Source organism: Ranitomeya imitator, chromosome 10 (assembly GCF_032444005.1).
Source record: "Ranitomeya imitator isolate aRanImi1 chromosome 10, aRanImi1.pri, whole genome shotgun sequence".
Lineage (NCBI taxonomy): Eukaryota > Metazoa > Chordata > Amphibia > Anura > Dendrobatidae > Ranitomeya > Ranitomeya imitator.
This window is the reverse complement of record NC_091291.1, coordinates 100,729,636-100,756,062: the sequence shown is the minus strand read 5'-3', so window position 1 is coordinate 100,756,062 and position 26,427 is coordinate 100,729,636. Positions and strand designations below refer to the sequence as shown.

Sequence of the window (26,427 nt, the reverse complement as noted above, 5' to 3'; positions counted from 1 at the left end):
GGAAGAAGTTCTTAGATTTTCATACAAGACCATTCTCTAAGCAGATTCCGATAGTTCCGATTCTAGAGTTCCTACAAAAAGGTAGAGAATTAGGGTTATCGGTGAACACCCTAAAGGTTCAAGTCTCAGCTTTAGGAGCCTTGTATGGGGACAACATAGCAGCCAACAAGTGGGTCTCCAGGTTCATCAAATCCTGTGAACGTTCCAATCCGGTCCATATTCCCCGTCTACCTCCGTGGGATTTGAATTTAGTCTTAGAAGCCTTAACTGACTCCCCATTTGAGCCACTAGATGCCATACCTCTAAAGGTCCTAACATACAAAGTCGCCTTATTGGTAGCCCTAACCTCAGCTAGAAGGGTTAGTGACATCCAGGCCCTATCGGCAGACCCACCTTTCTTAATGGTATTTCAGGATAGAATTGTCCTAAAACCTGATCCCTCATACCTCCCTAAGGTAGCATCCATCTATCACAGATCTCAGGAGATAATTCTGCCTTCTTTTTTTAATACACCTGTAACCCCAGAACAACATAAGTTGCACACCTTAGATGTCAGAAGAGCTATCCTGACATATATAGAGAGGTCTCAAACATGGAGGCAGAGTAGGGCTCTGTTTGTCTCCTTTCAGGGCCGCAAGAAAGGATATGGGGTCACAAAGGCTACCATTTCTCGATGGATCAGAGAAGCTATTTGTCTAGCCTACACATCAAGGGGCGAAATCCCACCAGTGGGGATTAAAGCGCATTCCACGCGGGCCATGGCTTCCTCTTGGGCGGAACATGAGGATGTACCGATCCACATGATATGTAAGGCCGCAACCTGGTCCACACCTTCTACCTTTTACAACCATTACAGACTTGACCTTTCTGCTTCCTCTGATTTGACCTTTGGTAGAGCTGTTCTTAGTACAGTAATCCCACCCAAATAATGAATCTCTGAAAATCTCTCATGTGGGGTGCTGTCGTGACGAAGAGTAAAAATCCGGATTACTTACCGGTAATGCTCTTTTAATGAGTCACGACAGCACCCATGTATTACCCTCCCTAAATTATGCACAGCACTTTCCTTTAAGTTCAAAGAAGTAATGGTTGTATAGGGTTAAGAATTTTTATGTTACTGAATAAGAATGAATACTAACACTTTTGCGGTTCCCTTTTTATACTCTGTAAACTAAACTGAGGAGGAGAGGGGACCGCCTCCTTTTATTCTGTAGGTTTCCTGTTCCTATGGGCGGATCCCTCTCTCTCATGTGGGGTGCTGTCGTGACTCATTAAAAGAGCATTACCGGTAAGTAATCCGGATTTTTGGTTTCATCTGACCAGAGCACCTTCTTCCACATGTTTGGTGTGTCTCCCAGGTGGCTTGTTGCAAACTTTAAACTACACTTTTTATGGATATCTTTGAGAAATGGCTTTCTTCTTGCCACTCTTCCATAAAGGCCAGATTTGTGTAGTGTACGACTGATTGTTGTTCTATGGACAGACTGTCCCACCTCAGCTGTAGATCTCTGCAGTTCATCCAGAGTGATCATGGGCCTCTTGGCTGCATCTCTGATCAGTGTTCTCCGTGTTTGAGATGAAAGTTTAGAGGGACAGTCGGGTCTTGGTAGATTTGCAGTGGTATGATACTCCTTCCATTTCAATATAATCGCTTGCACAGTGCTCCTTGGGATGTTTAAAGCTTTGGAAATCATTTTGTATCCAAATCCGGCTTTAAACTTCTCCACAACAGTATCACGGACCTGCCTGTTGTGTTCCTTGGTCTTCATGATGCTCTCTGTGCTTCACACAGAACCCTGAGACTATCACAGAGCAGGTGCAATTATACGGAGACTTGATTACACACAGGTGGATTATATTTATCATCATTAGGCATTTAGGACAACATTGGATCATTCAGAGATCCACAATGAACTTCTGGAGTGAGTTTGCTGCACTGAAAGTAAAGGGGCCGAATAATATTGCACGCCCCAATTTTCAGTTTTTGAATTTCCACAAAAAATAAAAATAACCAATAAATTTCGTTCAACTTCACTATTGTTTTCCACTTGTTGTTGGTTCTTCACCAAAAATTTACTTTTGGTGTCTTTATGTTTGAAGTATGATATGTTGGAAAAGGTTGAAAAGTTCAAAGGGGCCGAAACTTTCGCAAGGCACTGTATATTTGACAGACCATCCTCTTTTACAAAGCCCTACCTACTTTTACAAAAATTGCCAAGAGTCTTGGAAAGTCCTAAATTATGATCTCTTAATATCTCAAACTTCATCTGGCATTCTCTGAATAGAAGAGCTTAAAAAAAAAAAGTGAGGAAGTTAATTTAATTACAGCAATAACACACTTTTTCTTTTCTAACCAACTTTATTAAAATCTCATAAAAGTGAAAAAATCTAAAATACTGCAAACATCCTACAAAAAAGCAAAACATTGTAACAGCACAAATGTCTGATGCGTTAATGAATGAAACACTTAGAAAACAGAACAGTGACTGATCAAACCTAAAGCAGAAAGCTTTGTGTGTATGTCCTCTTGCCATTGACTGATCGTGGCCATTTTATGGACCAACTTTAGGAAAAGCTCTGGACGCTGCAATGATGAACTTTTAGGCATCACAATGGCCATCTCTGTTGTAGTATGTGACTTTAGAAAGGTTTTTTTGGGTTTTGGGGAAACCTGGCTCTAGTTTGACTAAGACAACTTAGTGGGTCCGATAATGTCTGCAACGCTGCCGTCAGCCAACAACTGAGCTCACAGACGGCCTGGATGGACAGCATAAGCCGCTGAGCTTAATTATTTGCTGGCGACGGGACGTCAACGGTGCAGACGATAACCGGTACCAGGAGCAGCGGTGGAGACTCATTGCTGGACACGAAGGGGGTGAGTAAAAGCAAAAAAAAAAACACAGCTGAGACATGGGCTTTCCAAAATTGGAAAACCCCCTTAAAAGAAGCTGCACTGCAGAATATAGTCCAGCTGTCTTTATACCTCTCTAACCATAGTGAAAGCTGCAGCGGTGGATCAGTGAGCGTAATCACACTGTACGGTTACACGTAGGGCAGCGTTTAAGAGGGAAGACATCCATAGGATTGGCCCCTATAGATCTGGCAATGAATCAGGACTGATGGATACTGGAGCCTGGAGTGATGCTTGGGATCAGGCACAGCCTGGTACAGAGAACGCAGCGCCCCCATCCAATCATTGCCACATCATTCCTATTTTCAAGACCCTAACTTACAGGATACGATCCTGATGACCGCTTCTCTTTATGTCCTTTCTTATATGTGCATGCAGTTTATGCATTTAAGTGAGAAATTCTCAAAATCTTTGTTACGCCAACTCAATGGGATCTGGTTCCATAGTGGAAACATCTACACAACAATGATTCACCGAGCCAGAACACTGGATGAAAATGAACAATCTAAGACAAAACATTCAGTGCTAATTGAACCACCTGAAACAGCAAGACCATAATGGAGCATTTATCAACCAGTGTGAGCCCGTGCGATAGTTTTGGCGCATTTTCAGACGGTCTAGTCTAAGTTTGCGATGTCTAAAAATTAGATGGGATAAGTAAATTTGCCCAAAGTCCTATTAGAAGAATGCAGCTCCTTGTTCTCCTATTAGGCCGGCGTCACACTGGCGACTTAAATGGACGAGTGCAATGCAATAAAAAAAAAATCGCATTGCACTCAGACCAATGTTACACTATGGGGCAGCTCCCAGCAGCCGATTTTTTTTTTTTTTTTTTTTTTCGACCGTTTTCCTCGATCCGAGACAGTCACAGCATGCTGCGATTGTCACGGACACTCGGCCGACTCTCGGCTCACTCGCACCCATATAAGCCTATGGGTGCGAGTGAGACAGCGCACATCACTCGGATATCATCCGAGTGCTGTGCGTTATACGCGGACCCCAGCAATGGAGGAGATGGAGAAATTAGTTTCTTTGCCTCCTCCGCAGCTGTGTGAGAGGCTCGGAGCACAGACGCATGACACTCGGGTCCCGCTCGCAACAGAGCAGGAGCCGAGGCTCATTAGCATATCGCATCCTGTTCTCTCACATCGGATGCAATACGCTAGTGTGACGCCGGCCTAAGGGAGCGTTCCAGCATAAATGCATTTATAGAAGAGAACCCCATACATATACATGGATTAGAGTTCTTCTTGCAGTTCTTTCTGGGACCAGAGATGCAGTCTGGATAAGTCCTGTATAAAGCTCCATGTACACTGACAGATAACACGCTCGTTTAGTAATGTAAACAGGCTGACGGTCATGACACCTTCATGGGGGTGAAACAATGTTTTGTGTTGCACATAAGATCATTGTTCTCGGCAGCGCGTCATCCTGTGTAAACAGGATTGTGCTGCCAACAACAATAGCACAAAATGTTAGAGCGGTCTGTGTATAAACAGCATTTTATACGACCGCTGATCAGCAAACATGTTGATGATTGGTGGTTGATTAGTGTAACTACACCTTAACGCATCCATAGAAGTGAATGGAGTGAGTCCTGCGGCTATACCATCCAGTTAACAAGTGTTTGGCATGAGTAATAGTGATTGACGATCAAACGTCATCATGTCTATCCATGCCTGAAGGAGTTGTAATAAGCACAATATACATTATTATTAGTCCTGTACCATTAGCCCCATTTAAAACCAGCAGCTGTATAGCATGGAAACCAGTTACTGGCTGAATGCTGCTGGTTACACGGCCGGCCTCACGTTTATTCCTATTCAGTTAGTCCATAGCTGCGTTACACAGGATTTATCCATGGGCTATATCGGTAATCATACGAGCAGGATATTAAGTGTATGTAATAAAACAAATTTCTATATTTCCTATGCTCTAAATAGAAAACTGGAATACTTAAACCATCACAACAGTACTAATCCAAATCTGAACACTGTAAACGCCAATCAAGTCTATGGATTATCCACAAGAGTCCTCACCAATTGCCTCGACAAAGAGAGAAGCCTTTTATTTGCTTGTAATGCATGTTTGGTGCCCAAGGAATCCTAGACAAAGCAAATGCATTAGTTTGCTAAGTGGGCATGTCATATGGAAAAACGAAGACTTCCCCAGGGAGCAAGTTGGCTGTAGGATCTGCACAAAGCACCTGTAGCGCTGCCGGATCTGTCCGTATGACAGATTCCTCCTTGTTAGACACCCAAGTGCTGTGAGATATAAACCTGTCACATACATACAGTACTGGGTGGAACATTTGTCAGAACCTTATATATATATTAACCATCTAGCATGAGCTAGAAAGCGTCCCTGCCTGATCTGCAGATGTAATGGGATTGGGCCTCCTGCACATTGATGCAGGCTGCTTCCCTCGCTGTAGACTCGCCCAGGCTTCTCTCTGCCAGCACGACCCCAGACCTGATGATCAATTGCATACAAGCCATAATGCAGAGTGTTTGAGGGGTTTTTTTACATTATTTTTTCCTAGCAAGCAAAACAAACAAAAAAAAAAAGTAAAAACTTTCTGAATTTAAAACTTAACTTTTCCTGACATCCTATAGGCTGAAGAGCTATCACACGTGATGGGGGGGAATTTATAAATATATAGTATTATTGATAAAAACTCAATCATATCGTGTCGAGTCCACCCGGCTCCTAATAATGATCCATCGTTGACCCTCTGTCCATCACTATCGCCGATGCAATTCATTGAGGTTGTGATTGTGCAAGTGCTGTCGTCGCCTGTTCAGGTTGACAGAGTTCCGCTCGTGGTTGGCATTGTCTAACGTGACGCCATCAAAGCTGTACTGCGTGTAAGGCATGAACTGTCTGAAGATGCTGACGCTGCCATGCCAGAACATTGGTTGGGGAAGATGACCAACAATGCACCACTCCTTTGATTGCGGGTCAAAAGCCTCCACTACATCGGAGAGTTCAAATGTGTTGTCATACCCGCCAGACACGTAGAGTTTTCCACCCAACGCAGCCAGGCTCCCTCCAACGTGTACCTGAAATGATAGAGGTGGTTACAGTCATTCATGAGAACACAACCCCCAGCCCTCCTCTCCCAAAAATACCAAGGTTAAGCCTTATCAGCTCCATAAGAGTGAACAGAGCCTGACCACAGAACGGTTCTATAGTAATCTGTATAAGTGACAGTGAAATAATTCCTTCTCAACAATTGTGGCTCATTTTAGTAATAGACCTGTGTAAGGCCTCTTTCACACTTCAGTCAGTTTTGTGAAAAAAAACGGATCCAGCGAATTTGCCCTCTGGATCCGTCTTTTTCTCATAGACTTGTATTAGCGACGGATGGCCTCACGTTTTTGTCCGTCGTGCGCTGGAACCATCGGAACTTGTTTATCCTTCGTCTGGAGAGGACGGACAAAGTAACGTTTTTGGTCTGCATCGAAAAGTCGGACAGCGACGGATCCAGCGGCGTCCGTCGTTGGCTAGAATGGAAACCTATGGGCACAGGATCAGTCGCTGTCCGTCAAATGACGGAATCCAGCGACTGATTTTTACACGGAGCATGCTCCAAATCTGTATTTAGTAGCCAATTGGCCAGACAGCCCCAAATCTATATAAACCTGCCACGTGGCTTCATTCCTCAATGTGCCAGCAAGAAGCATACAAGCAAGAAGCCTGCCAGCAACCTGCCTGATGGATAGATGGTCACAATATTTACTAGAACTCCTTCCATTTCTGCCACTTGCTCTACAACCTCTCAAAGATGGGGTGTTAAAACACTCAATATATAGGTTTCTATTATTTTCCAGTAGCCAATCATGTTTGGGAGCCTCCCATTTGGAGATATGAGAAAACGTATCCATCGAAGAAATGGATGAAAAACAGGTGCAACGGATCCGGTTTTTCAATGAATCCGTTGAAAAACTGGATCCGTTGTTTCCGTTTTTCACTATTTTTGACGGATCCGTCACGACGACGGATTTTGACTGACGCCAGAAGACTGAAGTGTGAAAGAGGCCTAAGCAGGACAGAAAAAAAAACATTTCTGTTGGTTGGGGTTGGCAAAGATCTTACAATGTAGATTAAGTTACCATTAGGCCAGTCTCACACGTCCAGATAATTCAGGTACCAGAAAAATCGGTACCGGAATTATCCGTGTCTCTGTGAGCTCACATAGGCCATCTGTGTGGCACACGTGTGCCAACTGGGTACCACACGGAGCGTGCAGGAGACAGCGCTAGAGATAAGCGCTGTCCCCTGCATCTGGTGCTGAAGCCGCCATTCATATCTTCTCTCCAGCAGTGTTCGCTGGAAAGAAGATATGAAAAATCCTTTTTTTTTTTTTTTTGTCCTCGTGTTTAAAATAAAGATCCCTGTCGACACCCCCCTCCCACCCCCTGTGCGCCCCCCTGCTGTTACTAAAATACTCACCCGACTCCCTCGCAGCGTCCTGTCCTCGCCGCACCTTCTCCTGTATGAGCGGTCACGTGGTGCCGCTTATTACAGTAATGAATATGCGGCTCCACCCCTATCCTAAGGAAAGGTCATTTTAAATTACCCGATAAACCCCTTTAAAAGAAAATCTGCCAGCAGGTTTTTGTAATATGAGAGCACCATAGTGTAGGAGCAGAGTCCCCGATTCCAACAATGTGTCACTTACTGGGATGTTTTGCAGTTTCAATAAAAATCTGCGTTTTATCAGTAAAAGATCATCATTACAGGACGAGATGGCATGTGCCTCCTCGTCCAACCCCAGCACTCAGCAGCCCGCTGTCGCCATACAATGTACACAGAAAGCTGTGAGGTGTGTAGGGTTATATACAGCTCCACAACTGAGCTCTGCTATATCTGCAGCAGGGAAAACGGTGACTGTCAAAACTGCTGCACCCAATCGAGGGTCTTTGTCCCCACCTCATGCTACTGTCGGATTACATAGCAAAAACCTGCTGACCTATTCCTTTTAACTGAATCATTTCATGAAGATCTAAATGAAAGTAGTGAGATGGTGATATTACTTGTGAGTATCTAATCTTCTGCCAACTAGAACCAGGAGGCTGTACGACTCACTGGACTAGTCACTAAGCCCCGCTCATATCTGTCTGGCATTGATTTCACCGGTCATGCACCCAAACCTCGGGATGAGCTTCAGCCTAAGGCCGGGGTCACACTTGCGAGTTGAATGCGAGAAACTCTCGCATCAATACCCGGCACAGCCGCCAGCACTCGGGACCGGAGCATTCAGCTGCATAGAAATACATGGAGCCGAACGCTCCGGTCCGAGTGCCGGCGGCTGTGCCGGGTATTGATGCGAGAGTTTCTAGCATTGCACTCGCAAGTGCAACTCCCCGGCCTAAGGGAGTTTTCTGCTATCTCCCCTTTCCCTCGTTGTTTATGTGCATGCATGTATATGTAAATTTTAGATATATATTTTCTTATTCTTTTAAACACCTACTAATACAATCTAGGCAATAAATTACCTGCTTCATGGGGGGGATTTTATTCCATTCATTCTCCAGCGGACTGTACACATCTACTTCTGCGGAATCATCTCTGTATGAAAGGGAATAAAACGGGTGTGAAAACCAGGAACAGAATGAGCAGTCCAGTACTGTGCTGGGGTCTGGTAGACATTTAGTAGCTGTTGGTCAAACCCATCAGCCTTGTATACTTGGCTGAACCTTACGTGTTATTTTAACCCCTTAGGGTCTGGGCAATTTTTTAATTTTCTTTTTTTAAATCTGACCAGTGTCACTTTATATGTGGTAATAACTTTGGAATGCTGCAACATATCCCATTGATTTTGAGACTGTTTTTTCGTGACACATTGTATTTTATAATTACGGTAAATTTGTCGATATTTTCTGCATTTATTTATAAAAAAAATCAGAAATATTAACACAAATTTCAAAAAATTAGCAATTTTCAAACTTTGAACGATTATCCCTTTAATCCAGATAGTCACACCACACAAAACAAATTAATAAGCAACCTTTCCATCATGTCTGCTTTACATCAGCACCATTTGTGAAATGTTGTTTTACTTTGTTCTCATTTTATAAGGTTTAAAAATGTACCAGCAATTTTTCATTTTTTCGAGGATATTTACAAAGCCTTTTTTTTTTTTTTTTTAGAGACCTATTAAGTTTTGAAGTAACTTTGTGGGTGATATTTATTGGAAAAAACGATAAGTGATACCATTTTAAAAACAGTACCCCCTCAGCTTCTTAAAAATTGCTTTCAGGTAGTTAATTAATCCTTCAGGTGCTTTTCAGGAATTAATGCAAAGTGGCATAACTGGAATGAAGAAATGTATTTTTACAATCAAAATGTTGATAACTTGTGAACAGGCCACTCTAGCCGGCAGACTCTTAAGACCATTATTTGGGGATGAATTGCCATGGCAAACATCAGGACCACACGATCAAGATCTCAGGGTACCGATGGGGTTAAAGAGAAAGCCCCCACACTCTGTTAACCATCTAATTGCTGTAGTCATTATTGACAGCAGTATTTAAGGGGTTAAACAACTATAGTCAGTACCAACACTGATCGTGGCTGATGCAGCAAGTTGTCAGCTGTAGTGCACAGCCCACAGCGGCTGGATTGTCACTGGTACGTGGATGTTAGTCTTTAATAACACAGGTCGGCAAAAAGATGCATTGGTGGTCACTAAGGGGTTAAGGCACCACTCCAGTTGGGTTGTTTTTTCAGCGCTCTACTGATGTGATTCTTTGTGAAGGCCATTAAACACGGGTTCAGATGGACGTTCTTCACGGTTCGCAATGCCTGGACTGAGCGCTGGTCTCCTCACCTGATTTCAACAGCCTCATATATACACTTGCAAGGATGTTCGCTCAGATCAGAAGAACCGGGGACATCAGAAATTTGGATTTAGGCTTCCTATACTATAGGGAAAACAACAACAAGCTATGAGAGGCTGTTACCCAACGGTAATACAGCTTGGCATGAGAACCGGGTAGGAATATGCTGGCGCAGAAAAATAATGCCACTTTTGGAAGTGAAAGGTGGCAGACCAGAACAAAACGCATTCGGATGTTATCCAGCCGGGCAGGAACCCGATCCTGCAGATATTTCCCCTGTGTGGCAGGAGCAGGTGAGGAGCATTAGCTGTTACTGGCGGTGGACTTGGCAGCTGTCATCTTAAGACATGTACTGAAGAATGACATTTAGGAGGCATTAAGGGAAGATTAAAAAAAAAAAGGAAACGCGATTTATTTCAAAATAGCATAACGCCTGAAAGACCTTCTCCAGATCACAGCCCTCCTACATTATATTTAGTGGTATTGTCATTCTCAGTGGTGTTTATGTTCTGGGTGTTTTAGAGAACGCTATGTTCTAGTAAGGGAGGACATTGTTGCCAAGATGGAGTTTCAGCTCCTACGGCTGGCTATATTTACCCTAAGGAAAAACAGGCAGCGGCACTTTAACGAGCCGTCCAAAAGACATAGGACATGAGCACAAGGCTGCCTATGTACATGAGACGTTCCGAACAGGATGCACAGAGTAGCGCCATGTCCAGGAGATCATTTGTCTTGGTGAAGGCATTAAGAGCTCAGACGTGTATCATGCACTATAAGAAGTGAACCGATCCCTCGGATCAGATATCTAGGACTACTTTGTATGCATGGTCCATGTGTTCACTCTGGGCAGATTAATATGGTCCTAAATTTACACGTCCATATTCCAAATGAAAAGAACAAATGGTAAAAAAAAATTTGGCAGATATTGCTGGAGATTTTAGATACAGTACCCTCGTTTATGACACATTTTAGTTGGTTAACGTAATACCAATATTTTGCGCCCATATAATGACACACACTATTATAAAACCTGGCACATTTTACAACCCTGGATTGGGGTGAGGTGTAAAAATCTGGTGCATTATTGGAGCCAATGTTCATTTTTGCATTTTCGTTATTTCCTTCTCTTATACCAATAGTCGTGACTTTTTTTTTAGATTTTATTGTACATATAAAGTTTTTTTTTTTTTTTTTGCAAAGCAAGTTGTAGTTTTGAATGCCAGCATTCAGTTTAGCAACTAATGTGCTAAAAAATAATGGGGGCCCTATACATGAGTAGAAATGGGGTGAAACACGCAATTTCACCATTTCCATCCGTTTTTTAGACTTTGTTTTGACGGCGGTCACTGTGCACTGAAATTTCTGGTTGGTAAAACATGAAAGAACGTCGTTGTTGTTTTTTAATCAATTTAGTAGATTAAAAAAATTCTGAACGTTGAAAAAAAAAAATTGGTCTGTGCCGTCCTTTTCCATAACTTTTTCATTTTTCAGTTGATAGAGCTGTATGAGGTCTTGCTTTTTTAAGAGTACCACTTTGGGGAATTCTGATAGCTTTGTACAACAATTTTTGTGGGGGAAGGACTTAAAAAAAAAAAATTAGATTATGCTTAACTCCTTTCCAACTGGTTGATTTTTCATTTTGGCAATCTCTTATTTTCCTCCCTTCTTCCAAGAGCCATAACTTGATTTTTCTGCCAACATAGCTGTATGAGGGCTTGTTCTTTAGGGGGTGGAGGTAGGGACGAGTTTTAGTTTGGAACAGCACCTTTTATTTTACAATACTATGCACTGGAAAATAGGAAAAGAAATGCAAGTGCGGTGAAATGACAAGAAAAAAACAAACAAACAGTAAATCCACCATTGTTTTCTAGGTTTTGTTCATTTCTCCAGGTCAATATGATTACCATGATACCAAACTTCTAAGGTGTTTTTTTATTTTCATCTAGGTAGTAAAAAAGTATTTGTTTTGAGTTGCTATTTTCATTTTTTTTTTTTTTACTTTTCCACCCATGAGGTAGAATTGTTTTTTGCATGCCGAGCTTCAGTTCGCATTGATAAAATTTGGGGTTACATACAGCATTTTGTAACAGAAAATTGGAATGATTAATGCCTGAAGCCAAGGGCCCTCTACTCAAAATGACCAATGTGAGGGAGAAGAGAAACGGTTTTCTTAGGCTGCCGTCACACTATCAGTATTTGGTGAGTTTTTTACCTCAGTATTTGTAAGCCAAAACCCGGAGTGGGTGATAAATGCAGAAGTGGTGACATGTTTCTATTATACTTTTCGTCTATTTGTTCCACTCCTGGTTTTGGCTTACAAATACTGAGGTAAAATACTGACCAAATACTGCGAGTGTGACGGCAGCCTTAGAGCACCACTTCAGCTTGCTTTTTTTCTTCAGTGCTGGAGTGGTGCTACTGAATTAAGGTCCCTGCCCTAGGTCTTCAACTCGCCCTCTGGCGTCTTCACCAGTTTCTGGCGCCACTCCTGTCCTGCGGCATCGTCTTGTGACCGCAGCTTCTGCCTAGCCAGAAACTACGACACAAGCTCTCATTGCAAGTCTATAAGCGCCATAACGAGGCGCTCAGACTTGTAACCTCCTGCTCGCTCCTTGAAACACTGGAGCAGTCGGCCTGTCACGAGCTACCGGAAACCAACGGAAGCGGTGATGATAAACGGTGAAGACTACGGCAGGCAAGTATCAGACTAGGTGCAAGGTCCCTATGTTAGAAGCACCACTTTAGCCCTGCAAATTTAGCAAATTACAAGCCTGTATGATAATAGGTGAACTGTGCCACACTGATATTACAAATGTGACTCACCTGACAAAATAAATTAATCCATTTAGTGTCACAGTCTTTGGTGCAAATGACCATGGGGGTAAACGCCCGCAGTTCACCAGTGACCACAAGTCAGTCTCGGGGTCATAGCACTGCATGACCATAGTCTCCTTGCCTTCTAGTGATCCTATAGCATAGAGTTTGCCTCGGCAGGAGGTGGTGGAGCAGTTATCCATTGGGTATAACATTGGCCGCAAGGATTTCCAAGAATCAATGGTGTGGTCATAGCACTCGGTGCTGTTTGAGGCAATGACATAAAGGAGACCCTTCAAAACTGTTGAGCTGTGGTATTCATGGGGCTTCAGCATTGGAGATACCTCTGTCCATTCATTCACACTGGAATTGTATCTCCAGACACAGTCATAAAGCCTTGACCCATCAGAACCTCCTGGGGAAAAAAAAAAGTCAGACAAGTTTAAACAATTTTGTTGTGCTTATTGGTTTAGAAGCCCAACGCAAAAATGTTTCTGCTGTTTTTTCAGAATTTAAAATGCTTTAAAACTTTATTCTCAGTGCTGATTTTCACATTTTAGGCTATGTGCACACGATGCGGATTTGCTGCGGATCCGCAGTTGATTTTTCCGCGCAGAAACGCTACAGATCCGCACTGTGGAGTACTGTACAATGTTATTCAATGGGATAAAAAAAAAAGATGTGCAGATGGTGCGGAAAAATCAGTACGGAATTGCTGCGGATTTCAAGGAAGTGCATGTCACTTCTTTTGTGCGGATCTGCAGCATTTCTGCACCCCTCCATGTTAAAATTCCGCAGTGACAAAAAAACGCAGAAAATCCACACAAAATTTGCATAAAAACCGCGGCAAATCCGCGGCTGCGGATTCTGCCAGGAGATGCGGATTTTGTGCAGAAAATTTTGCACCTCTTTTCCTACGTGTGCACATAGCATTAAAGGATTTAAAGTGAACCTGTCATCAGGATTTTGCTCACTAATCTACAGACACTGTCATGTCACTTATAAAGGGAATCGCTTGCACCAGAAGTTTTCATGGGCTTAATAGCAAAAGGGATGAATACATGTCCACATGCCAATTTTTAGATATTTGATCCAATAAATTTAATTTTTGCCCATATTTTTCTCACTTCGCCAACTTACACTATTTAACGCTGATGCATCACACATGAAATAGATAAAAAAAAATATGTAAACAGGTTGTAATGCTACAAAATAGGTAAAAGGCCAAGGGGGTGAATACTTTCCCAAGCCACTGTATGTATGTACAATATATATTTAAAATTAAACAGCAGCACAGCCTAAGTTGGTGAAGAACTCCTTTAAACTCACTATAGATCATATTCCTTATATAAAAATCCCAAAACTGGGGCAGCGCACCCAAAATTGATGAAAAAAAAAAAAATAGAGAGGACCCTTTATTCACCCAAACCACCTATGTTTCATCTCTCTTTGTAGCCTCTATCAAGCAGTATATACAGGTCCTTCTCAAAAAATTAGCATATAGTGTAAAATTTCATTATTTACCATAATGTAATGATTACAATTAAACTTTCATATATTATAGATTCATTATCCACCAACTGAAATTTGTCAGGTCTTTTATTGTTTTAATACTGATGATTTTGGCATACAACTCCTGATAACCCAAAAAACCTGTCTCAATAAATTAGCATATCAAGAAAAGGTTCTCTAAACGACCTATTACCCTAATCTTCTGAATCAACTAATTAACTCTAAACACATGCAAAAGATACTTGAGGCTTTTATAAACTCCCTGCCTGGTTCATTACTCAAAACCCCCATCATGGGTAAAACTAGCGACCTGACAGATGTCAAGAAGGCCATCATTGACACCCTCAAGCAAGAGGGTAAGACCCAGAAAGAAATTTCTCAACAAATAGGCTGTTCCCAGAGTGCTGTATCAAGGCACCTCAATGGTAAGTCTGTTGGAAGGAAACAATGTGGCAGAAAACGCTGTACAACGAGAAGAGGAGACCGGACCCTGAGGAAGATTGTGGAGAAGGACCAATTCCAGACCTTGGGGAACCTGAGGAAGCAGTGGACTGAGTCTGGTGTGGAAACATCCAGAGCCACCGTGCACAGGCGTGTGCAGGAAATGGGCTACAGGTGCCGCATTCCCCAGGTAAAGCCACTTTTGAACCATAAACAGCGGCAGAGGCGCCTGACCTGGGCTACAGAGAAGCATCACTGGACTGTTGCTAAGTGGTCCCAAGTACTTTTTTCTGATGAAAGCAAATTTTGCATGTCATTCGGAAATCAAGGTGCCAGAGTCTGGAGGAAGACTGGGGAGAAGGAAATGCCAAAATGCCTGAAGTCCAGTGTCAAGTACTCACAGTCAGTGATGGTGTTGGTCCACTGTGTTTCATCAAGGGCAGGGTCAATGCAGCTAGCTATCAGGAGATTTTGGGCCACTTCATGCTTCCATCGGCTGAAATGCTTTATGGAGATGAAGATTTCATTTTTCAGCACGACCTGGCACCTGCTCACAGTGCCAAAACCACTGGTAAATGGTTTACTGACCATGGTATTACTGTGCTCAATTGGCCTGCCAACTCTCCTGACCTGAACCCCATAGAGAATCTGTGGGATATTGTGAAGAGAAAGTTGAGAGACGCAAGACCCAACACTCTGGATGAGCTTAAGGCCGCTATTGAAGCATCCTGGGCCTCCATAACATCTCAGCAGTGTCACAGGCTGATTGCCTCCATGCCACGCCGCATTGAAGCAGTCATTTCTGCCAAAGGATTCCCGACCAAGTATTGAGTGCATAACTGAACATTATTATTTGATGGTTTTTTTGTTTGTTATTAAAAAACACTTTTATTTGATTGGATGGGTGAAATATGCTAATTTATTGAGACAGGTTTTTTGGGTTATCAGGAGTTGTATGCCAAAATCATCAGTATTAAAACAATAAAAGACCTGACAAATTTCAGTTGGTGGATAATGAATCTATAATATATGAAAGTTTAATTGTAATCATTACATTATGGTAAATAATGAAATTTTACACTATATGCTAATTTTTTGAGAAGGACCTGTACACCTGGCTCTCAAATGTAAGAGTGAACTCGCGATCGGACAACCCAAGAACTGCCCCGACAGCGAGAGTCCATCCGACGACTCCATGCAAGCTGTAAGTGCATTGGAGAACAGTAAGCAGATCCGCTACTGGAGAGAAAAGCGATGAAAGCTGTGGTCGTTATTGCCAGGGCTGTGGAGTCGGAACCCATTTTGGTGGAGTCTGAGCCGGTGTCATGGAAATTGAGGAGTTGGAGTCGGAGGTTTGGCTTAGGCCGGCGTCACACTGGCGTTTTAAACGGCCGAGTGCAATGCGATAAAAAAAAATCGCATTACACTCGGACCAATGTTATGCTATGGGGCAGCTCTCAGTAGCCGACTTTTTGTCGGCCGTTTTCCTCGGTCCGAGACAACCGCAGCATGCTGCGATTGTCTCGGACCGAGGAAAAATCTCGGCTCACTCGCACCCATATAAGCCTATGGGTGTGAGTGAGACAGCGCACACCACTCGGATATCATCCGAGTGATGTGCGTTGTAAGCGGACCCCAGCAATGGAGGAGATGGAGAAATTAATTTCTCCGCCTCCTCCGCAGCTGTGCTCCAATCCTCCCTGTGCGAGAGAATCGGAGCACAGACGCATGACACGCGGCTCCTGCTCTGCTGCGAGCAGGAGCCAAGTGTCATTAGCATATCGCATCCGATGCTCTCGCATCGGATGCAATACGCCAGTGTGACGCTGGCCTTACCGACTCCACAGCCCTGTCAGGGCTGTGGAGTCGGAGACATGGAGTAAGAATTGGAGCCCATTTTGGTGGAGTCAGAGTCATGGAAATGAAGGAGTCGGAGGTTTGGCTTACCGACTCCACAGCCCTGGTAATTGCAGAGACTCAAAAATAGCAAAGAAGGGGAGACAAACTCCTATATCACCACCTCCTTTGGGTGCTTCAACAGTTTAGGAACAAAGCTTGGGTAAGGGGCTGATACTTTATCTAAGGGCGCAGTCAGACGGCCGTATAATGTGGACAGCGATTGCATTGCAGTGAACAGACTGACCGGTAGCTCTCCCGACCAGAGCATGACAGCTGCCTAGGAATACATGCTGTCAGGGTCAAGAGAGCAGCTGGCCAGTCCGAGCACTGCTATGGTCATCCATGTTTCACGGCCGTGTGACTGTGCCCTGAAGCTCATTCCTAAGGCTGGGTTCACATTGCGTTATGGCAGTCCGTTAGACGGACTGCGTTATACCGCGGCATAACGCATTGACGCTACCATTAACTCCTATTAACGGGTGAATCGCTGAATGGACTGCAGTAACGCAATGTGAACCCAACCTTACATGGGTGATTTAATCGTGGAAATTTTCTGCACGGATACCCCAAAGTCCACACCGTGTGATTATAACCCTATGGGAGAGAGCTTTCCATAATTGAAGGGCACAGTAAAATAAAGGTCATAAATGATACAAAATACTCATGGAAATGGAGAGGCTTAGTAAACTGATCTATCGGCAAGTGTTGGCAAGCAGAGGAGGTTTGTTCTGCAGCAGAATGGGCCCGTTGTGTGTGACAGCGGCTGAGCTCCTCCACATCTAACTGGTAATTATGAGAAAGCCATGTGGGCTCCTGTGTGTCCCCGCACCTGCTGCTCCCACTCTACGGGGAGTGATGCCATTTTCTACAAGTCATATTGTTATTAATAGACCCCAGTTGTGGGGGCAACCACAGTCCTTAAGGCATAATTACACACAGGGCCAAGCTCTGAACACCACCAGGACTCACTCCTACATTTCAATGCAAAAATGGCAGCACGCAAGGAAAAAAAAAAAAAGCGTTAATACGCAAGGATTTTCATAAACCAATGTATCTATATGGCTGGGATATGCATATAACCTGCACCCAGAAATGAGGAGTTAATCTATACAGTCTGGTGGTCATGTCACCAGGTTGAGATGTTCTATATATCTGCCGATGGCCCACAAGTAAGAAAGAGCAGCGGAATGCAATAATCTGGTCTATGCAGTCAGAAATGGACAAATCCCAGGTACTAGGAGCCAAGTTATTATTGTCAAGGCTCCAATACTACAGTATTTACACACCGCATGCGAATTTCTATGGGAGAAGGAGGGATGTCAAAAATCCCTGGCACTGATAAGGGTTTACAGCTGAGAAAAAAAAGATCCTGGTCATCTAATGGTAAATCTGTGATGAATATAACCACTGGTTGGTGCTCTTTTATTAATCGTATGACAATCATGCCATTACACACAATGGCCGACATGAATCAACCTCTTGGTGCCACTTTATTGGCACATTTTCAGTGGAAATGATTTATTATGCCAGCCATGAGGGCAAGATAATGTGTCAGAAAAAAAAAAATGAAGAAAGCAAGCCAACGTGCCGAATTATTTGTTGTGTTGCTAGAGAGGTCTGGCATCTGGCAGAGACTTATTCCTTCATCTACTAAGGCCAAGTCGAGCGTGCATGTCTGGGAGCATAGGAATGGCTGACGGCCAGACCGGCGTTCCACCAAGAGCTAACTTCTATGGCCAATTTAAGGGACCGGGCACCTGGGCAGAAATAATATCTTTGGATCAGGCAGGCATCACCCACTACACCGCCCCTACAGTGTAAACCGCTGGTCTTCCTCATCACGCTCGGGTTCCATTTTATCAAGATTCAAAGTCTGCAAATAAAATGGATTCATTTACATCTGTTTCGGGCTGTTTATTCAATAGTTTAGACCTTCTGGGCTATAATATTTATACACCATCGCATGATCAGACAGGAGTTGCAGAGCATGAACCCATTTACCCCAATAAGGACCCACCCAATTCAGGGAGAAAGGTGCAAATCACTGATCTGGAGATTAGGAAATGAGTGCCAATGTTACTAGGACTCGTACACACAGCAGAATATTACTGAGCCAGCGTCTGTGTGTCATCTTATGACATCATTTACTTATTGGATGCCCTGTATGTAAAGTTGCCTACGCTATTCTAAAACCTATATTCCCAATATATACAGGTCTGACAAAGGTTAAAAGGACATATACTTGCAATAGATGAATCCCATGCACCACTCTGTTGTCCGTGCACAATTGGTGGACCGCACCACAAGGTTGTAGTAATACCGAGAAATCAGGGAACCAGACGTCCTCCTTTTGGTAACTTGATTAGTACAGAAGAATCACAACGTTTCGGCTGTGCAGGGCCTTTATCAAGCCAAAAAAACAGATAGATGCATCTCTTTTTGGCTTGATAAAGGCCCTGCACAGCCGAAACATTTGTTCTGTATTAATCAAGTTACTAAAAGGAGGGCACCTGGTGCCCTGGATTACTCTTCCAGCCTATGTTGTGAAAACAGGGTATATAGATACATTTCATGCATGTGTCAGGTGTTTTACCCCTGCTCCTATATACATAAATGCACCCTTTCATACCAATTGTAATTAACGGCCCACTTAGGCTCATCTTGGCCTGATAATGAGCACCGTTCAACTATGGACTAGTCTGTCAACAGTCGCTTACCAGCCTGTTTACACGAGCCGACAAAATGTAATGGGAACAGAACAATTATTAACAGGGATTTTCTGGTTTTGGAAAATCCAATCCCCCAGCTAGAGTTTTCTTTCCACAAACTATACTTTCCTCACCCTCCCTGGGTCCAGCATAGTCTCTGCAGCTGCTCACAGCATGTTACTGTCTGCAGCACTGACATCAAGTCGATAGCGCTGCAGCCAATCAGCTCAATGGCTTTGCCAGAGTTGTCGGCAGGAACTGCTGAGCTCAGTGATTGGATGCAGTGTTGTCAGCTTGACGTCAGTGCTGCAGAAAGTAACAGACGCCGGGAGCAGCGACAGACTCAGCACTGAACCTGAAGAGGAGTTTTCCAAAACCAGAAAATCCCTTTATCACCCTGTTTGTCCCCATCCAGCATTATACTAGTGGAGTTGAGCAAATTTGTTCGGGTTCCCTCTTATTCGGCAAGCTATAGCACTTACCGAATAAGCTGCAGAGGGAACCTGGGTTCCTGGATCGCTCCCGCAGCTGCATGTGCCGCGCTGTGTCACAGTCACAGCACATGCATGGAGAGCCTGTTTGTTGGGCTCTTCATGCATGTGTTGTCACAGTGACACAGCGCGGCACATGCAACTGCAGCGCCGATCAGCCGGCACACTCCATGTATCCGGGTTCCTTCTGCAGCTCATTTGGTAAGTGCTATAGCTTGCTGAATAAGGGGGAACCCGAACAAATTCGCTCAACTCTACATACATACTATCAGCAGCACATTTCCTGTTTATATTGGATGGTGTGCTGCTGATAGCGATGATCTCCCGGATCACCCATCTAATAGGCATTTTGCTTGTTCATAGAGTAATAATTTGTAATTAATCGAATCATCTAAATGTAGTGTGTGGGATCTATGTTTTGTAGGGATGCAGTCTGAGCCGCAGGATAATTGCGGCTCCATCTCCTCTTCCTGCAGATTACGCCCATCATATAATGCTCATGCCACCATAGGAGACATCTCACCTGTGACATACATGTCGTTGCCCAGCGCGGTGATGCTGTAGCCACCACCCAGGTGATCTGGGAACTCGGCCAGGTACCTCCACTGCCCGGTGTGTGGGTTATAACAGTCCACAGTGACCAGCTCATCACAGTCCTGGTCGCAGCCGCCGACCACCACCAGGATTTCCGCCAGGCCGGTGGACGGCCGAGGTCTCATCCGCTCGCAGGGCAAGTCGTGGCGGTCGTACTCACTGGACTGGAAGGCTCGGGCTTCACCGATGAGTCTGAGACATGAGGGGCTATAATAAACCAGGGGGTCGCTCTCCACATGGGCCAGCAGGTAGAAGCGACGGATGAAGGGCAGGCGGACGTGCTGGAACAGCTCGGACCAGCGGTGCTGTCGGTGGGGCAGGTCAGCCCGGACCCAGCGCAGGACCATCTGGTAGGCCGTCTCCTCTTTGTCCACGCACAGCCGGTCGTCTGTGATGTACTCCAGCATCCGTTGCCACGGTAACCGCTCCAGCTCCCGGGCCTGCGCCAGCTGTGCCATGTGCGCCAGGATGAAGCGCTTGGTGCTCTCCGCCAGGCTGCGGCAGGCGTAGGCCTCAGCAAAGTCCTGGATCTCCAGGCAGTTGCTGACATCCAGCTGCTGCTCCAGGTAGGCGCAGCATGCGTCCTTCACTGACGGGAACTGCAGGAGGTCGGCGGCCTGCAGCAGCGGCTCTACGTTCTCCCGGGTCACCGTCACCCTCCCGGTGTAACAGAAGTCAAGCAGCAAGCCGAGGATAGGACCGGTGACGTGGTGCAGCTCCACCCGCTCCGCCTGGCTCTCCTTCAGTGTCCCGGCGAACATGGCACGGAAGTAGGTGCTGGCGGCAGCGAGGACCGTGCGGTGACACGGGAAGTCATGGCCGCCGGCGCTCAGCGTCATGTCAAAGAATTTCTGCTCCGTCCGAAGCTCATTGATGCCGCGCAGAAGGTGCAGAGCGTGAGAAGAGTCAAAGAAAGGAAGAGAGGAGTCTGCCGAGCCCGGGGGCGAGGAGGAGGAGAGGAGCGCTCTGTCCATGGTCAGCGCCGGATCATCTGTGGAGAACAAGAGAGAAACCGTGAGAAGAAGAGGCTGCTCTCCGGCTGGAAACTACCTCAAACGTGGCCACCATGTTTTGCCGGATAATAATACAGCAGTTGTTGTCCAGGGAAACCAATGAGAAACCATCTTCCATTTGCAATCCTTACATTAGAGAATGAAAGATAGAAAATAATTGGTTGTTAGGAGTAAAGACACCCAGCAATCAGAAACCAGCTTAGGTAACGTTCACATTAGCGTTTCCCGACGCTGTGTCGGGAAACGCTGCGGCAACGCATGCGTCATGCGCCCCTATATTTAACATGGGGGACGCATGGACATGCGTTGTGCTGCGTTGTGCGACGCATGCGTTTTTTTTTGCCGCAAGCGTTGGGCGCAGAAAATGCAACAAGTTGCATTTTTCTTGCGTCCAAATTTCAGCAAAAAAGGACGCATGCGTCGCAAAACGCAGCGTTTTTGCGTGCGTTTTTATTTGCCTTGTGCGTTGCGTCGCCGACGCAGCGGCGCACAACGCAAATGTGAACGTAGCCTTACACATAAAATCATAAACTGGCAGAATGAAACCTAGAAAATCATTGGTTGTCAGGGAATAATCCACCAGTCAAAAACCAGCTTACATTTGCAACTCTTCCATGAGAGAATGAAAGCTAAAAAACTATTTGTTATCGGGGCCAAGGACACCAATTAGAATCCAGCGACCATTTGTAACTCCACCCCCCACCCCCACCCCACCACCCAAAAAAATGAAGGCAAGAAAATGATTGGTGGCTTTTCTCCTGACAACCAATCAGAAACCAGCTTACACTTGCAACCCTTCCCTGAAAGAATGAAAGCTAGAAAATTATTGGTTATCAGGGCCCAAGTCACCAACCAAATCACAAATCACCTTACATTTGCAATCCTTCCCTGTGAGAATGAAAGCTGGAATTTGATTAGGTGTTGGGTTAGGGGATGTCACCAATATACTTTTATTTTCCAACCTAAGAAAAATTAAAAACACTCCATTGCAAGTCTATGGGGTGTGAAGAACTGTGACAGCACCGGCACTGCATCCTAGTGTGGCTAGAATATCCCTTCCGAATAAAACAGACCGGGTTTTCCCTTGTGTCATCTGTAGTGCGGCCAATTGGAAAAAAAAAACAAAAGCCAAAAACCGAACTAGCCAGTGTGCCACAACCATAGAACATCCCCAGCCCGAGAATAAAAGTCCGGACACCCTCACAGTGATATAATAATTACATACAGCTTTTCCAGATGTTTGACTGATGCAATTGTTTTAAAAAATAATAATAAAAAAAAAATATCGCAAAATTTGGTACAACTTTACTCCCATACACCCCCTCCCCGGGTGATTTCATGTACGTCGGTTATTTTGGCACTTTCTTTGTGCCGGACATGTACAACGGGGGCGTCAGATGGATGTACGAGTGCAGCACCGGCTTCTAAAACCTCTTTTTTTTTTAACACTAATACCACTGTTGATACAAATAAATAAAAATGTCCGTCTAAATGAGGCCTTATAGGAAGGACGAGACGCACAGGACCACCTTTTGTCCAAGTTTAAAGCCTATGGGATTTACCGTAAGAGCGATCAGACCAGATCACCCTCCATCCTCAACTAGAGAATCAGTTCGTCGTTTGTAGCCAGACAGAGGGGGCCGCAGTGTTGTGACCCCCACCTATCAGACATGTTATCCTAAAGTACTTCTAAGCCAAAAAAGGAGTGAGATCCGGAGATTTACACCCCTCCTGGACGCACTGAAGGTTTTGACTTACAAGTATAGATGTAAAATACTGATCCGACTGCTGCGGCCATATACCGATAGCACCAAGGTGGTCCTAAAGAGGAGAATATAGCACAAAGCAAATGGAGAAATCATCCGCCGCAGCTCTGGGGTCAGACATCATTTATATGTTAGTAGTTCGCATCTTCTCCAGCGGCGCCATAGTCATAAATGATGATGGCTTTAACCACCTTGATCTTCTTTTGAGCTCCCCTGTGCAACACACGAAGGGGGCTGGAAAAACTCAATCAATCCCCAAAAACATAAAAAATGACGGCCCCTTCTTTAGGCTTCATTCGCACGTCTGCCAAAAGCAGGAATGTCTTCAAACCACAGAACAGGTGCCAGCCTTTCACTCACAGTTTCGCTGTAAACTCCACTCCTGGTTTTGGCTTCTAAACACTGATGCGAAAAACTCAAGTGTGAACAAGCCCTAAAGCTGGCAGGAATGAAAATCGCCTCAATTTACAAAAAAAAAAGAAAAAAGTGGCGCATCTACAATGACGAACTATTCCCCGTGTGTCCTCTAGCACAGAGTGTGGTTGTCACGGCTTGCTGGGAGTTGTAGTTTCACAACCACAGGGATACGTAGACTATGATTTTTTTTTTTTTTTCATGGAATTATATATGTGAAAACAATCATCATGCAAAGTGACGGTGAGGTGTACAGAGCCCGACGACGCGGCTGGGGGACCGTTCTAATCTGTTATTAACCATTTAATAACCCCTTTCTCATGTACAGCACCATGGAATTAACGGCGCTATATAAATAAATAATAATAATAATAATTTAATGTGAATTGCTGATTATGAGTGCATGGTTAGTAGTAAAATATTTAGAATTGAGAGTCCTCAGTTAGTAGTTAGTAGTAGTAAGACTCGCCGCCATGGTGCGATCTCTGCCCATACTGACCTGTGGCGGTGTTAGATATAGGAGAGCTGTACGCAGACCTTTGGAGTGGCGCTGATCTCCTGTACTGTGCGCTGTGCCAACCTTCGCCCGAGTGGCTGCTGATCTGCTATACCGCCCCACACTGCAGCTGCTCCCAGCACATTACAAGGGTGGCTTTGTCATTAAAGGGTCCGCCCAGTGGGCGCAGCAAAAGGAAAAAACGTGTCCAAGCTGTAAGCAGACCCCACAGCTTGCCTGTGAGCACAGGGAACATGCTGTTAACCCAATATCACAGCACAGGCCCGCTGTGCCCTCTATGGGTATGTTCATGCATAGCAGTTTTTTGGTTTTTTTTTTTTGCAGAAATTGCTGCAACTGAATTTTTCTAATTAGATCATTTTTTTCCGTTGCAAAAATTTTGGGAAAAAAAAATCTGCAGCATGAATTCACTATAAAGGCCACATCCAGTATCTTACATCAGTATTTATAAGCCAAAACCAGGAGAGGAACAATCAGATGAAAAGTATAATAGAAACACGTCACCGCTTCTGTATTTATCACCCACTCCTGGTTTTGTAAATTCTGACCGTGTGAACACGGCCTAATAGTGAGCAATGTCGGAGATGGAAAGAGTTAAAAGGATGTGCTAAAGGGCACGCCAGCCTGGATATTGGCTTTCTCAGTCTGCTGGGATTAGGAAATGTTAACAGTATCATTTCCAGAGCGCAGGGCGCTCACAACCATCTGCTCCTAATAGACTGTGCCAGGAATGGCGGAAACTAGTGTCAGCACCTGACATGGCCAGCAGGGGGCAGCATTCTGCTAGATCCACACTACATCCCTATGTGAGGGGGTAAGGTGACATTTCAGTTTTGATCTGATTCTGCCCCATTGCTAGAAGATAATCTGCAATTTTGGGTGCCTGCATAAAAGGAACCGAAATGTAGAATTTTACCACTCCGTTGACCAGAGGTGGAGAACACGTAATAACTGTACCTTGCAGGCATATCAGGATACAAGTGGCCCGCGTCCTTTGCCAATAATTTGCCCTGGCCTATAGACATTACATGGCTGAACCTGTATTCAATGCCCTTTGGGCCCATGGGAACCATAGCACAAGGGCCCACGCTGTACACAGAAATGATTCGGCAGCAGGACTCTGTACATTTATGATCTACATCATCCCGTACTGTTTGTACTGCCAGTATATTGATTACATGGTTCACCAGCTGATCAACTTCGGACCAGTTTGGTCAAATTCACCAAAAAACTAAATACTGCTCAGTACAAAGCCATTGTAGTTTTTAAAAGATGGTGGGGGAAGGGTGCGCTGTTGAAAATTGTTCCCTCCAAATTCAGGTGACAGAGTCCCTTTAAGTGGGATATTCCAGGTAATATAAACTTTTTATGTACCGACACTGTAGTACTTCTAAGTCATCACAGCTACTTACAAATGCTCATTAAAGGGAATCTGTCACCCGATTTTTGCTCCGAGACCCCAATTCCAGCAACATATCACTTATAGCGTGCTTGGTGTAGTTTTGATACAATCACTGTTCTCTGCTGCTGATCTAACAGAGCTCTGAATGCTGAGCCCTGTATAACCCCGCCCACACCACTGATTGGCAGCTTTCTGTGTACACTGTGCATAGGCAGAAAGATGCTAATCAGTGATGGGGGCTGGTTTATACAGAGCAGTTGACTATGAGGCACGAGATACCTAGTCCTGCCTGTAGTGATAATCTCCTGCTGATAAAACACTTATTTTATTTAAACAGCAACACACAGACCAGTAAGTGACATCGCTGGAATCAAGGTCTCGGCCCCTTCATCATGCTGCTCTTGGATCAAAAAACTGCTGACAGATTAACTTTAATCAAATGTTGACCAGTCTTAATGGATCTCGGTTATATCTTTTTCTGGGGAAAGCTTGGTGATGACTACATGGCTGCCATTTCACCGAACACGAAGCCTGTCACCCAGCTTCGTCTGACTCCAGAACGATAGGGGTGCAGAGGCCATGTCTCTGTATAACTAGACCAGATTTGAGAAAGGTCGGTGATATCTTCTGCAGAGGCTTTAATGATGGCTGCCTTAAAAAGAGTTGTCTTGCTCAAGTCTGCAGTCATTCTATGTGACTGCAGACTTGTGAATCCTCACAGTTGGTCCTGTGAGGATTCGCCGGGAGTGGACAGGCGCGTGAGAGCAAGTATGTAATTTGCATACTTCCAGTCACATTCCGACTAGACGTACCCAGCCTCGCTCAATACACTTGTATTTAGAAAGGCCATGCATGTCTAGTCGGCATGTGACCTCATATGTAAATTACATACTTGCACTCTTGGGCCCACCAGCTCCCGGCGCTGGAGAATCCAGACGGAGCCCACTGTGAGGATTCACAAGTCTGCAGTCACATACAGCGACTGCAGACTTGAACCCAAAGTCTGGACAACCCCTTTAACTGTCGTGCAGCTTGATGTAATTTTTAGGGTTGCTATATAATAATATATATTCCCTAAAGCCTCAGTGCAATACCTGTGG

At 44.6% G+C, this 26,427-nt stretch overlaps 1 protein-coding gene across 3 annotated transcripts in view; it reads right to left on the bottom strand.

The window, feature by feature from the left end:
• Positions 1-2,339: 2,339 nt before the first annotated feature.
• KLHL21 (kelch like family member 21) overlaps positions 2,340-26,427 on the bottom strand; it is a 46,773-nt gene continuing 22,685 nt past the window's right edge. The window contains exons 1-5 of one of the 3 annotated variants that reach the window (XM_069742186.1): positions 23,908-24,171; positions 20,145-21,206; positions 12,580-12,985; positions 8,413-8,485; positions 2,340-5,973 (exon numbers count right to left, since the gene is read on the bottom strand). In XM_069742186.1, the coding sequence (XP_069598287.1) occupies positions 5,656-5,973; positions 8,413-8,485; positions 12,580-12,985; positions 20,145-21,189 (1,842 nt within the window). In that variant the 5' untranslated portion in view covers positions 21,190-21,206; positions 23,908-24,171 and the 3' untranslated portion in view covers positions 2,340-5,655. Of the gene's footprint in view, positions 5,974-8,412; positions 8,486-12,579; positions 12,986-20,144; positions 21,207-23,907; positions 24,172-26,427 lie in introns of those variants that run through there. The other 2 variants (XM_069742187.1, XM_069742188.1) reach the window with 2 other exon arrangements.